This window comes from Moschus berezovskii, chromosome 17 (assembly GCF_049115385.1).
Source record: "Moschus berezovskii isolate FMDL1 chromosome 17, NW_MosBer_1.0, whole genome shotgun sequence".
Classification (NCBI taxonomy): Eukaryota; Metazoa; Chordata; class Mammalia; order Artiodactyla; family Moschidae; genus Moschus; species Moschus berezovskii.
Window position 1 is genome coordinate 41,006,387 of NC_142476.1, and position 14,064 is coordinate 41,020,450.

Below are 14,064 nucleotides of genomic sequence, written 5' to 3' on the forward strand. Positions count from 1 at the left end.
ATGTCTACGTTGGTCATAACTTTTTTTCCAAGGCACAGTGTCTTTTAATTTCATGGCTGCAGTCACCATCTGCAGTGATTTTGGAGCCCAAGAAAATGAACTCTGCCACAGTTTCCATTTTTCCCCATCTATTTGCCATGAAGTAATGGGACCAGATGAGGAATTGATGCTTTTGAACTGTGGTGTTGGAGAAGACTCTTGAGAGTCCCTTGGACTGCAGGGAGATCCAACCAGTCCATTCTAAGGGAGCTCAATCCTGGGTGTTCATTGGAAGGACTGATGCTAAAGCTAAAACTGCAATACTTTGGCCACCTCATGCGACGAGTTGACTCACTGGAAAAGACTCTGATGCTGGGAAAGGTTGGGGGTGGGAGGAGAAAGGGACGACAGAGAATGAGATGGCTGGATGGCATCACCGACTCTGTGGACATGAGTTTGAGTGAACTCCGGGAGTTGGTGATGGACAGAGAGGCCTGGCGTGCTGTGATTCATGGGGTCGCAGAGAGTCGGACACGACTGAGTGACTGAACTGAATTGACATGATCTTTGATGTCTGAATGTTAAGTTTTAAGCCAGCTTTTTCACTCTCCTCTTTCACTTTCATCAAGAGGCTCTTTACTTCTTCACTTTCTGCCATAAGGGTGGTATCATCTGCATATCTGAGGTTATTGATATTTCTCCTGGCAAATTTGATTCCAGCTTGTCCTTCATCCAGCCCCGCATTTCTCATGATGTACTCTGCATATAAGTTAAATAAGCAGGGTGACAGTATACAGCCTTGACATACTCCTTTCCCGATTTGGAACCAGTCTGCTGTTCCATGTCTGGTTCTAACTGACACAAAAGTTGGAAGACTAGTCCCAGAAACTCCCCAATATGCGTTACCCAAATGCACCAATTGTTTACATTTGCTCCATTTGTTAATCATTCTCTCTATAATTGTTTATAAACACATTAGTGGGGTTTTCTTCTGGTCCATTCGAGAGGAAGTTGGAGACAGCTAAATACGTCATGGTATGTTTCCTAAGAACAAGGACATTCTCTTACAAATCACAGCACAATGATAGAAATCAGGAAATTTACCAGTAAAGCAATAATGCTGTCTAGTCCACACTCAGTTCTCTCCAAAGTTCTTACTGCTTTTTTCTCTGTCCAGGGTCACACTCTGCATTTTCGATCTTAATCTGAAATAGTTCCTCAACCTTTGTCTTTCTTGACCTTGGCATTCTTGAAGAGTACAGGCTAGTTATTTTGCAGAGTGCCTTTCAACCAGAGTTTGTGTGATGCTTCCTTGTGATTAGAATCAGGTTACATGTTTTCGGCAGAATACTGCAGAAATTATATTGTGTCCTTGGTATGGTGTGTCGGGGCCATGATGGCAGCCTGTCCCAACACAGGTAATGTCAGCTTTGACCACTTGGTTATGGTTGCCAGGTTTACATTTGAATTAATACATAGTTTGTAGGGAAATACTTCATGAGTCATCCCAGGCCTTCCTGTAAGCATGTGCAGAGGCCAGGTAGGAGCACAGAGGTGTACTGTGTTGTGCATGTGAGAGAGGGAGAATGCAGACTAGTCAGCATCCCGGCCAGCACAACAGTTCTGGAGCAAAGACTGCCTAGGGAAGCCTTGTGTTGGGCAGAGATGGCCAGACCCTGGCACCTGTGCTGTGCTCACCCAGCATTGGGGCCACTAGGAGAAGTATGCCTTCAGCTGAAATGCTGCCATGGACTTGAAGCTCCACACTGTGCGGGGGGTGGGGGGGGTGTCTTGAATGGATGTGTGAGCAGCCTCTTTGTGGCCAGCAGGCTCTCAGACCACTTGTACTCACTCACTTGGGTGTCCACCATTGACTTTATAACTCTTTCCGTATTTATTGGCATTCTTTTTAAAAAAGAGCCTTCCCTTGGGGCTCTAGATAGTGTTGGAAGAATGCGTCCAGAGGGTGGTGGTCCAGCGACAAGGGAAGTGTTGACTCAGCCAGGCAGAGGGTCAGCATGTGCCAGACACAGTATGGGCAAGGTCAGCAAAAGGCCAGAGAGGTAGGAGCAAAGCCAGTGCAGGTTCAGGGCCAGTGAGCAAGTCAGCGGCCAGTGACCAGAAACCGAGGCTGGTGAGGATGTATGGGCCCTGGAGGTCAAGGAAGGACTCTGATGTCCTGGGTACCACGGGCTTCCTCATCATATGGTGGCCACAGGGCAGGACAACACAGCCTGGTCACCTTCTCAACCCACCCTGGAAGGTCACACAGCATTGCTTTGGGAGCGCTAGGGCACTGGACTAGTCACAAAAGTCCACTCAAAAGGAGGAGACCCAGACTCCAGCTCTGAATGGGAGGAACAAGGGGATCCCACTGGAAGGAGTGCATTTGACAGCCAAGATCACTGGGGTATCAGCAAACACCATACACCATGTTTGGTCTACACTCCGTGAGAGGGAGCCCCTGGGGGATCATGCCATAGGATTATGGCTATTGTTCTGAGAAGAGCCCCCCGGGAGTCACAGGTTAAAGCAGAAGATTGGTTAGGCTGGGGGCAGGCAAAGCTGACTGTTGCTGGCCTGGACGTGGTGGATGCAGTGGGAGAGGTGAGAGTTAGTTAGGCTGGGGGTGTGCTCTGAGGTTGAGCCCACAGGCTGTGCTGGAGATTGCTTGTAGGTCCTTCCTGCAGCTTTGAAAACCAGCCTGGGACTTCTCTGGCAGTCCAGTGGTTAAGACTCTATGCTTCCACTGCAGGGGACAGGGGTCTAGGGAACTAAGATGCTATAGATCCTACATGCCACGTTGTGCAGCCAAAAAAGCACAACCATCCTTACTTTGATGACTCCAGAGATGTCACTCGAGCCCCACCTTTCCCCGCCTCTCATCTCCTGTGCATCTGCTCTCCCACCCACCCCTCCACCTAGCCCAGCCTCTCTAGGAGTCATTTTTATGTCTCCCTTTCCCTGGTCCCCCATGTTCAGGCATCAGCCAGTCCAGAGGACTGTGTCTACAGAATCATCCCAATCCTGCCTGCTTCGCCCACCTCCACTGCTGTGCTGCCACCATTTCACTGGTCTCCAGGGTTCCCCCTTCCTAGATATGGTCCACTCAGCACTTGCAGGCCTGGAACCAAAGAGAACATGTCACAGGAACACAAACTCTCCAAAGGTTTACATTATCTTGTGAGTAAAATCCAAGTGCTCCCAGGGCTGTCACACAGAGACACTGCTGCTGCTGCTGCTGCTGCTAAGTTGCGTCAGTCGTGTCTGACTCTGTGCAACTCCACAGATGGCAGCTCACCAGGCTCCTCTGTCCCTGGGATTCTCCAGGCAAGAACACTGGCATGGGTTGCCATTTCCTTCTCCAATGCGTGAAAGTGAAGTCGCTCAGTTGTGTCCAACTCTTAGTGACCCCATGGACTGTAGCCTGCCAGTCTTCTCCGTCCATGGGATTTTCCAGGCAAGAGTACTGGAGTGGGCACAGAGATGCTACTTTGGCACAGCTCTCACTTTTGAAAGACAAAATCTGTCCTCTAGAGCTTTTCTGCTAGAAAAATAGAATAAGGGTACTGATTTTCTCTGAGGTTACAGTGATGGGCAATCAGAGACAGCTGTCCCTCTATATCTGTTGTATTGCAGAGATGACTGAGTGACAGGAAGAGGCTAAAACCATTGAAAACAGATTCCTATGCCTTATGTCACCGAAGACGGGGGGCACACCATGCTGCACAGGGACATGGGCAGGAGCATTGGTGTCGACCGGGAGGCAGGAACAGGGGCCCCGGGAAGGCTCAGGACTTTATTGGGGTTCTGACAGGAACGGCAGGGCAGGGCAGGGAAACAGTTTGGGATTGGTTTGTGAGATAACCCACTGGGTCTTGGTGCACAGAAGCATGTCTGGCCCTGGGTGATTCTGGGCAGGAGAATGTCAGCTGGGCACATGAGAGAAGGCAGTTCAGGGGTGTGTCAGGTGGCAGGGGAGAGGAGAACAGCTGGCCATTCGTTTGGCCCCATCATTTGTGAGCGGGCACCAACAGACAAACACTGAATCTAAGGAAACACAATAAGAGCATCAGTGTGCACAGAGGGCACACCGGGGGTGACACACCCGTGGTGGACAGACAAAGCCAAGACCATCGGGTTTCGGTCAGTTCTGTCATGACTGAGTCTCTCCACTGCAGAGAGTAGAGAAGGCTTGAGCTGCAGGGGTGAGTGGCTCTGGGAGTCAGTGGAGCTGCTCCAGGTCCAGCGACACACTTGTTGCTCAGGCTCCCGCCACTGCCTCTGTCTCCTCCAGGAACCTCTGGGTTCTTCCCTGCACCAGTGGAGAGAAGCCTGAGCACACCCTGAAGGCCATGGAAGCCCGGAGCCTTTCGTCCTGCTTTGGCCCTGCCACCCCAGGGCCCTGTGCCCCTAGGACTCCTCCTGCTCTCCACAGAGGGCAGGCCACAGGTCCTGGGCCACATCCCCCCAACGTGTCTTCAGGGTGGGGCTGGCCCCTCGGCTCAGCAAAAGCTCTGCGGTGGGGCCATGGCCATGCTCCATGGCGAGATGCAGGGGGGTCTTGTGGAGCCAGCCAGTGGCATTGACCTCTGCACCCCTGTCCAGGAGGTGGCCAGTGACCTCTGTGTGGCCTCCCCGAGCAGCATGGTGCAGGGGGGTGAGGCCCAACATGTCCTGAGAATCCACCTCTGCTCCCCAGGTGGCCAGCAGCTGGACGGCAAGCAGATGTCCACCAGCAGCAGCCCTGTGGAGTGCAGAGCGGCCATGCCTGTCCTTGAGGCTTGGGTCTGCCCCGTGCTCAAGCAGCACCTCCATTTCCTGGAAGAGAAGGAGGCAGGGACTAGGCTGCTGGCTGTGTTAATCACGTAGCACCCAGCTGCCCTTGGCCTCTCCTTTCTTGACACTGCTTCTTTATTTGGTCACCCTGATGCTGGGAAAGATTGAAGGCAAAAGGAGAAGAGGGCAGCAGAGGATGAGATGGTTGGATAGCATCACCAACTCAATGGACATGAACTTGGGCAAACTCCAGGAGATAGTGAGGAATAGGGAGGCCTGGCATGCTGCAGTCCATAGGGTTGCAAAGAGTCAGACACAACTCAGCGACTGAATAACAACAACAAATGGCATCTATGTGTGCTTCCCAGGTGACGCTGTGGTAAAGAACCTGCATGCCCATGCAGGAGACATAAGAGATGCAGGTTCGATCCCTGGGTCAGGAAGATCCCCTGGAGGAGGACATGGCAACCCATTCCAGTATTATTGCCTGGAGAATCCCATGAACAAAGGAGCCTGGAGAGCTACGGTCCGTAGGGTCACAAATAGTAGGACACAACTGAAGCAACTTAGCACTCAGGCATGACACCTGCAGAGGCTCTACTTGGAGACTGCCACTGCCCCCTAATGGTCCTGACTTGCCTGCCGCCCATCCTCCCTGCTGGCTGAAACAGGCTTGCCCCTGGTGCCCAGTAAATATTGGTGCTGCCACCGGGCTCCCTCCCTGGGCTTCCTCCCTGGGCTTCCAGGAGCCAATATCCAAGGGCGGCGGGGGTTGGTGGCTGACCCCTCTCCGCTACACGCTCTATCACTTGGAGGCTGGGCCAGGATTACCTGCCGGCGGCCCAGGCCAGCCGCGACGCCCAGCACAGTGGCTCCCACACCGTCCCGGGCGTCCACCGGCGCCCCTTGCGTCAGAAGGAGACGAAGCGCAGTTGTGCGCCCAGCCGCGGCTGCCACGAGCGGGACGCCGTGTAGGCGCGCGCCGCCGTTCTCCCCCAGCAACTCGAGCATCGCCAACTGGCCTCCGGCGGCCGCCCAGTGCGCCGCCGTCCAGCCGCGCGCGTCTGCTGCTGTCGGGCCCGGGTCCGGCGCCTCCAGCAGGAGCCCAGCCATCAGCGTGCGGCCTAACGCGGCGGCCCAGTGCAGCGGTGTGAGGCCGGCCAGGCAGCGTGCATTCGCCGGCGCCCCGCGTCGCAGCAGCAGTGCTGTCACCCGCGACGGCCCGTGCCAGGCGGCTTCGTGCAGCGGTGTGCGCCCCGCGCGGTCTGCAGCTCCGATCTGGGCCCCGCGCTGCAGCAGGAGACGCACCAGCGACACGTGGCCACGCAATACCGCGAGGTGGAGCGGAGTCCGGCCTGCGCGGTCCCTGTGGGACAGGCAAGGGCGGTGAGGGTGAGGGCTGGATCCGGAACCAGGCCACTACCCCTGGCCCCTGCCGGCTGCTGTGGAAAGAAACTCAAACTGGCTACCTCTACCCGCCGGGAACCGCTGCCCCCCACCACCACTGAAGGGACAGCAGCCACCACCCTACCAGATACCTGTGAAGCTACCTGGTCCTGCCCCGGGGCTCACCTCTCCTCCACACTAGCCCCTTGCCGCAGCAGCTGAGTCACCAGGCCTGTGTGACCCTTCCACACAGCTTGCAGCAGGTGCCCCCAGGCCTGTGGGGTGCTGAGCCCCTGTGTCCCAGCTCCCAGAGCCTTCTCGCAGCCCAGATCCAACCACCGCAGTTCCTGCTCCGCCCCTGCCTCTGTCAGGTCCTGCTCCGCAGGCTCTGAGACCCCAGAGTCCGTCTGGAAAGAACATGAATCAGGCATGTTTGCTGGAAGCCCAGGCTGGCCCCCGTCCAGTCCTCCGGCTGGGGGTCCTCTGTATGCTGTCCTGGCCCAGCCACAGGCCCTTCCGAAGGAGCTGAGGTGGGAGATCTGTTCCAGGAAGGTAGGTAGCTGGAACTGTAGTTGGGGCAGGAGGGGAGAGGGGCAGGGCAGGGAAGGGGGGCCTCTGGAGGCCAGGCGAAGGGGCCAGCTCTCCACACTGTTTACCCAGCAACTTAGGGGGAGGCCCTGCCTCCCACAGCCTGTGTCCCAGCAGCCTTCAGCCCCTGCCAACCGCCAGGGCCTCTGACTTGTCCTCCCTCCCAGGAGATAAAGGCCAGGCAGGCAGGAACTTGCCCGTGGACTACAGCTCCTCGCAGAGCACAGCCTTTGATGTGCCACAAGGCACCCACATGCCTTTCCTTGGATCCCTCCCTCTGGCCCTGCCCCACAGCCCCACTCCTGTCCCTGCTGGCTAAGACTAGGCTGAGTGGACCGGGTGCCAGCAGCCAGCAAAAGCCAGAAAAACAAGGGTGTCAGCTCTGTGTGCCCTGTCTGCACAGGATGACCTGGGAAGATGTTGAAAGCAGCAGGGCCAGATGACGGGACACAAGGACACAGGGTAGGGTGGAAAGGGCACCCTGTTGCTGAGGAGAAGCGCCCGTATCCTGGGGACTGGGGGACTATCCTATCCTTCATCAGAGCCAGGGAAGCTAAAAACTGTCTCCTGGGGGCCTCTCCACAGGCAGAAAGCAGCAAGAGTAGGCTGTGAGGCCTGTCTGCACCCTCTACCACCGGCAGGGCACTGCCGCTTGCTCCGGTGACCACTGGATGTCAGGGTACCTACACGGAGCTATCCCCCAGGGGCAGAGGCCTTGGTGGTCTGAAGCATGCAGGGCCCACAGCAGGAGCTCAGCTGTTTGTTGAATGAGTGAATGAACCAGTGGAGGACTAGAGGAGAGGGCGGGGCTTAAAAGGGGATGAGACAGAGATCCTTGCTGTCTGAACTCTCTCCACCCAAAGGTTATCATCTGCAACATTTTTTTTAAACCCAACTTCACTATCAGAAAGATCCCCTGGAGAAGGGAAAGGCTACCCACTCCAGTATCCTGCCCTGGAGGATGCCATGGACTGTATAGTTCATGGGGTCATAGAGAGTCCGACGCGACTGAGTGACTTTCACTTTCACTATCAGAATAAATAGTTACTGTGAGATCTTCCACGTGTGCACCAGTGTAAATAGTTCAATTGCACACATATGGGCAGCAGGACTTGGCATGCACTGCTGGGGACCTCAGCAGATTTCCCGGCCAGAGTGTCTCCACTGATGCTGAAAGCTCAGCTTCTCTGTACACTAGTTCCAAATCGAATCTCAAGAGGCAGAGTTTGGGTTGAAGTAGAAAAGGATAACTTTATTGCTTTACCAGGCAAAGGGGGTCACAACGGGCTAATGCTCTCAAAACCAGGTGTCCCAACTTGGGGAAAATAGTGACAAGTTTTATAGTAACTGTTTAAAGAGGGCATGATCAGCTTGTGGACATTCTTCTGATGGGTGCTGAGGCAAGTAGGAGTCAGCATTTTTAACCTTCAGGTCCAACTGGTCTGGGGTCTACATGCTTATGGGCAGTATTCCATTGTTTGTTAACTTCTCCCACCTGGAGGGGGTTTCGTTATCTGCAAAATAACTCAAAGAAATTGTTGTGTGTATCCCTTGATGGGGAAACAGGACCTTGCCCCAAGACTGCTCCTGATGGTTTCTCTCATTCCCTCCCTTCCCTAATGAACAACGGCTTGACTCTGCCCATTGGAACTCAGGGAAGGTCATGGAGGTTGAGTGAAGGCTGTTCCCTATAATCAAAGAAATGGGGGACACAAAGGCTTTGTGCCCAGGAGCCCCACACGGTGTCACCACCAGTGTCCCTTGAATGAATTGTGTACTGTCACTATTATCGTCTGCATCCCTGCCTGGTGAAAGGGTGCTGGTGAACTTGAGACACCTGGAAAATATTAGGAATGGAAGGGATGAGGCAGACTGTGTGGGAAGGGAAAGAGAAACTTTCCCATCTGGTATCACCCAGCCTCCTTCGTCCAGCTCCCAGACAACCTACTCAGTGTTTAAGTGTCAACTGCTCACCTAAGTGCCCTTTAAAATGCTATAGGTTTTGCACAAAAACCCCAGGAGACTGTTAGATGCTACCTATATTTTAGTAACATTTGGAGAAATTAGGGTTTTTGGAAGGGCTGGGAGTGCTTTTCCCCCCTTACTTGAAATAATGGAGTACACACGCCCCCTGTTTTCAGGATGGATTGGATTCTGACACAAAGGATGCCTGTGGTGGCAGCTGCCGTTATTGAGTGCCTACTGTGTGCCGAGTCCCATACTAAGCATTTCACCTGCACTGCTCATGTGCCTTCTCAACAGGCCTGCCTCTTTGGGGGCTGTTTCTCTGATGCTGAAGGGGGCCAGGAGTCGGGGATGAAGGGACCAGGGGGACTCGGGCTGAGAGGTGGGTTGGGTGTTGACGTCTGGAGGCAGCTACTGATGGGGCAATTAATTGCCAGTTGAGACTGATGAAATGAAGTCATTGTGTGCAGGGGCTGGAAGCGGGGAGAAGGCGGGACCCAGAGCGGGGAGGGCCCAGTGCAGAGTTGTCAGGACAGCTGTGAAGGCTCTGACCAGAGCACGCAGGGGCCAGCAGAGAGACTGGCCAGGGCCAGAGCTGTAGGAACCTGGCAGAGAGAGAGGGTCAGCCTGGCAACAGGGACCTGCCACTCAAGTGTGGCCTGGAGACGGATGGTCAGGGCTGGACCTACCTGGGCCAGGGTCCTGCCCTCCAGCTGGGTTCACTCTTCAGTTGCTAGAATCTGAGCAGAGATCTGACCTGGTGACCTAGGGTTAAAAGGTTGCTAATCTGACAGGGGTGAGGGACTTCAGTCCTGCCACGTGACTGCTGCTGTGAGCCCACCAGGCCCACTGCTGAGGGCATGAATGATCAGGAAAGGGAGACAGAGGAGGATGAGGGAGGAGACCCTTCAGACACAGCACCCATGCTGCCCCGGAGGCTTCCTGACCACCAGGCTTCAGACCTGATGTCCCCAGGGTGGGCAAGCCTGACTGCCCAAGGCCTGGGGACCCTGCTGCTCCCAGGATGGGCCCTGGCCCGGCTCCTGCTCCACCTGCTGCTGCCTGCAGCCGTGTTCCTGCTGGTGCTGCTGCCTGCAGCTGCCGTCGTGTACCTGGGATTCCTGTGTCACTCAAGGGTGAGCTGCGCCTTCCCTGGGCAAGACTGGGGAACTGTCTGGGGTCCTTGGGGAGTGTGGGTGCTCCTCCCTAAAGAGCCCTTTCTTCTGCCAAGCCCCCCGCCCTGCCACGGGCCACGGCAAAAGAAGGGCTTTTGTTTGCCAGCAAGGGGATGGCTCTCTCCCTTCTTTGAGGCCTCTCAGCCTTGTACCAGGGGCCACCAGGACCTGGACAGCTGGGCAGGGTGGGGAGAGGAGAAGGCTTCCAGGAAGAGGAGATAAAGATATTCTTGTATTTAACCAGTCCACAGCCCCCACCCCTCAGGCCCCCCAACACAGCCCCTCTGAGGACCCCTCCTACCTAGAGATGGGTTTCCCCACCTGTGGAATGGGCTACAGCTAGGTCTGGGATGGGGAGGGTATAGGCAGGTGGGCCCCGTGTCCCTTTTTCTGTAAGCATACAGCAAGGGAGGGGGACCAAACACTGGCTGCAGAAGAGAAGGTTGACACCAGCTGGCGGCACCCCAAGGTAGGACTTCGGGGTCAGAAGCCAGTGTAGGGAAGAACCTTGGAGAGCACAGTGGGGGGGAAGGCGGAGGTCGGGGAGCCAGCGAGCTATTCTCTGAGCCTCTCCTCTGGGGACTCCTACTCGTGTCATTTACCGCTGTCCCCCATCTCCCACCTTCGGCTAGGAAATGTCTGGCCCACAGCCAGCCCCAGCCCCGCACCCTACCCACCTCCCTCTGTGCTCTGCCCGACCTCGGGCCCCGCCCCGGAACTGAGACCCCCCCACCGCCCCGCCTGACCGTCCACCCGGTTCTCAGGTCCACCCGGCGCCCCGCCCCGCGTGCCGCGCGCTGCTGTCCGACCGCGGCTCCGCGGCGGTCATCGTGTCGGGCTTCCTCTCGCTGCCTCCACTGCTGGTACTCGCCTCGGCCGCTCGCGCCCGCCTGGCCCGACGCCTCCACTCGCTGCTGCCGCCCCCGACTTGGAGCCCCGGACCCCGCCGCCAGCCCGACGGGGAGAAGCAGCTCTGCGCCTGGGTGTGACCCCAGACACCTCTCCAAATCCCGGAGGCCCCCAAACTACCCCGTGTCCCCCATCAGTGGCCCCAGGCTGGCGAGCTCAAGGGTCTGCGTTCAAGTCCTTGCCCGGCAAGCGCGAGCGCAGTGCTCCGACGTGCCGCGAGGTGGCACCGGACTCCCCGGGAACTGGGCGGCCTTTCCCCACCCTCGCCCGCCCCCGCACTCCCCGCAGCAGCCCAGGGGCTGGGACGCCCCCCAGGGAGCAGGGAGATGGCCCTCAGAGAAGGGGCGCGAGGCCAGACTCTGAGAAAAGCGGCCTTCCTGGCTTCTGCCTCTGGGACTGCCCAAGGCTCCTGTGCCCCGACAACCGGCAGACCCCTGCGGGCCGCCGTCTGGTCAGCGAGTTGTCGAGCTGGAGAGACTTGCTCCGGAGACTTCCATACTCCACGATCCCAGAGGTTCAACGGCCAGAGCAGCAGGGTGTGCAGGGCTCAGCCGGAGGCCTGCGTCAGCGTTAGAGCAAGGGCTCTGTCAGTTCCTCTAATTTTAAGATCTTTTCCGTCTTTTGTGTTTTGCTTTCAAGCATGTTTCTGGTTTATTCCTTTGGTACACGCTGTGTTTGTTTCCTGTTCCTAGGGATTCACATCTTTCATCAGTAATGGAGAATTCTCAACCATTATTTCTTCAATTCTGCCTCATTCATTCCACATATTCTTCCTTGGGAAACACCTATTACATTAATACTTCCTGTTGTCCTATTACTTCTCCTGTCAGTTCATCTCTCCTCTGTGTCTTCCTTCTTGTCTCCCTGTGCTACACGTGTTTTGGGCAATTTCCTCATCTTTCTCTTCTAGTTCACTAAGCACTGGTTGTGTCTAATCTGCTGATTGTCCTCCTATGCAAAAAGAGCCTGGCGGGCTACAGTCAATGGGGTCCAGAATAGTCGGACATGACGAGCGACTAGGCACACATCTACAAGTCATACTGCCTGTGTGCTAAATCACATCCAATTCTTTGCGACCCTAGGAACACTAGCCTGCCAGGCTCCTCTGTCCATGGGATTCTCCAGGCATGAATACTGTAGTGGGTTGCCACGCCCCACTCCAGGAGATCTTCCCAACCCAGGAACTGAACCCGTGTTTCTTAGGTCTCCTGCATTTGGCAGGTAGGTTGTTTACCTCTAGCGCCACCTGGGAAGCTCAAAAGTTATACTACTCATTTCTTAGTCACATCTGATCATTTTGATGGTCTCTTGGTGCATGGTCGTGTTTTGGATTCCAGCAGGAACATTTCACACAGAGTTATAGTCTGCACTTAGCAACTACACTTCCTTTGCCTTGGGGTCTAAATCTGTTGTTGTTTCTGCTGACTCAGTAATTGCATATTGTTTCTTTGAATGTTTGTACTTGGTAAGCATCAGCCCACACCTGTGAAAATTCTGCGGCCATGTCCCTCCAGAGAGGATGCCCCTGTGAGGCGTGCCCAGCTTGTGTCCCTATTAGGGATCTGATTGGTAGCCTACCATGCACGTGGGCCTGTGGCCCTCGTGCGATGTGGGTCTCCATCCTATGTTCAGGGAATTCTCTGCTTTCCTGTTTGTTTCACTTCAGCATCCTGGTTTTTGTTCACTATTCTTCAGTTTGTTTATTTATATACTTCTTTTTAGTGTTTCTTGGAGGGGAGGGGGCTTGGAGAGATCTACTTCCTTGTAAGCCCAGCAGTGTATTAAAGATGTGTTTGTTGTGATTTGTCCAGAATCTAGTAATAGCTGGAAGACCTTGGGAAGGTCCTAGCACACTGTGTTGCCAGCAGGACTCCACCTGTGACCAGGAGACCAGGGTCCAGATGTGCCCAAGGTTCAGGCTCAGCTGTGGCTTGAACAGGGCCCAGAGCGGGACTGGCTCAAGTCCAGCAGGAGTCCTCGGGGTTTTCCAATTGTCTGTGGCCAGTCACACGGGAGCCTGGCTGGCTGCCCCATGCCCAGGGATAGCTTTCCCTGTCTGAGACCGCCCTTCTTCCCCTCCTGCCTAGGGTCGGGCTGCTCTGGCCAAGCGTTGAGGATAAGGGCTCTCCTGAGGATCCGCCTGGCCCTGGAGTCATCAAAACAACAGCTGGGCTTGGTGGGGGTGGGGAGGCCACCCTGGGGAGCTCAGCTGCTGAGCTGCCTTTCAGAAGGTGGATCCTGGCTTCCCAGGCATACCCAAGCCCCACATGGCCTCCAGCTGGCCCCAGGGACAGCATGCCTCAGGGCTAGCTACCACCCACTCACAAAAGGAACACTTGTGGGGGGCTGTGGAAAGTTGACGGAGGAGCCCAGTGGTTTGCTTTAGGGTGTTAGCTGTCAGGGTGGGGAAAGTAGAGGGTAGAGGCCGTGAGCTCCTGGGTGGGCCAAGATGAGACCTTCATTTTGGGAAAAAAATCTCTGCACGCACCGTGGCCCTTGCCCAGCCATTGTGCACCTGGCCGTGGGTGCACATGCGTGTGCATTGTGTATGGGTATATGTGTGTGTGCGCGTGTGAGGGCGTTCCTGCATTCTGTCTGCCGGCCCTCACACCCCTGGCGGGGGTTTTCTCCAGACCCCACAGGTGTAGAGTCTGGGCTTTGCGAGATTTCCTGATCTGCCCAGGGCCGTGTATTCATTCACAAAGTATTTCCTGGCAACTCAGGTGTCTGCAGGCACACCCTGAGTGGTGAGCAGCTAGGAGGGGCCCATTACGTCCCCACAGTCGGCACCCCAGTTGTGAGCCCTGCCCCCACACACGCATGTCAGCCAGAAACTGAGCTGTGGTGGGTGGGCTGGGGAGGACTAGGCAGTCCCCTCTGCTGGCTCTGGGGCCTGAGGTCCCTCCCCCTGCCCCAGGGCCTCACCCCCACCCCTGAGGAGCCCCCCTACCAAGGTGTGGACACAAATCTGTCCTTCCCTGCTCTCTCCTTTCCCACACAAGCCTGCCAGGACCCTGCTTGGGGCTGAGACAGGGCATGGTGGTCACTCCCTTTTGGAGAAGTTTCCAGCACAGGGAACCCAAACTAGGGAGGGGGGTCTCACCTCATGAAGGGCACCACTGTGCAGTTCTTGCACAGGCTGAAAACCCAGGAACAACTGGATGCCCTCCTGCCTTTCTGCCTCCAAGTTCTGCCTTTCTGCCTCTAGTCTTCAAGGCCTGATATCATTCTCCACCTAGGCTCTTGCCTCCCCCATGAACACTGCCACTGCCCTTCTGCCTCC

General features: G+C 55.9%; 2 protein-coding genes across 2 annotated transcripts; one reads left to right on the forward strand and one right to left on the reverse strand.

Annotated features, from left to right (window-relative positions):
- Positions 1 to 4,264: 4,264 nt before the first annotated feature.
- On the reverse strand, positions 4,265 to 6,575 carry ANKRD65 (ankyrin repeat domain 65). The gene is made up of 3 exons (XM_055419345.2): positions 6,331 to 6,575; positions 5,590 to 6,124; positions 4,265 to 4,800 (listed from the first exon to the last, which is right to left on the reverse strand). The coding sequence occupies exons 1-3, from the start codon at positions 6,573 to 6,575 to the stop codon at positions 4,393 to 4,395; spliced, it is 1,188 nt and encodes a 395-aa protein (XP_055275320.2). The 3' UTR covers positions 4,265 to 4,392.
- TMEM278 (transmembrane protein 278) lies at positions 6,560 to 10,972 on the forward strand. The gene is made up of 3 exons (XM_055419346.2): positions 6,560 to 6,696; positions 9,492 to 9,833; positions 10,637 to 10,972. Exons 2-3 carry the CDS (start codon positions 9,558 to 9,560, stop codon positions 10,859 to 10,861), a joined length of 501 nt encoding a protein of 166 aa, XP_055275321.1. The 5' UTR covers positions 6,560 to 6,696; positions 9,492 to 9,557; the 3' UTR covers positions 10,862 to 10,972.
- The last annotated feature ends 3,092 nt before the right edge of the window (positions 10,973 to 14,064 follow it).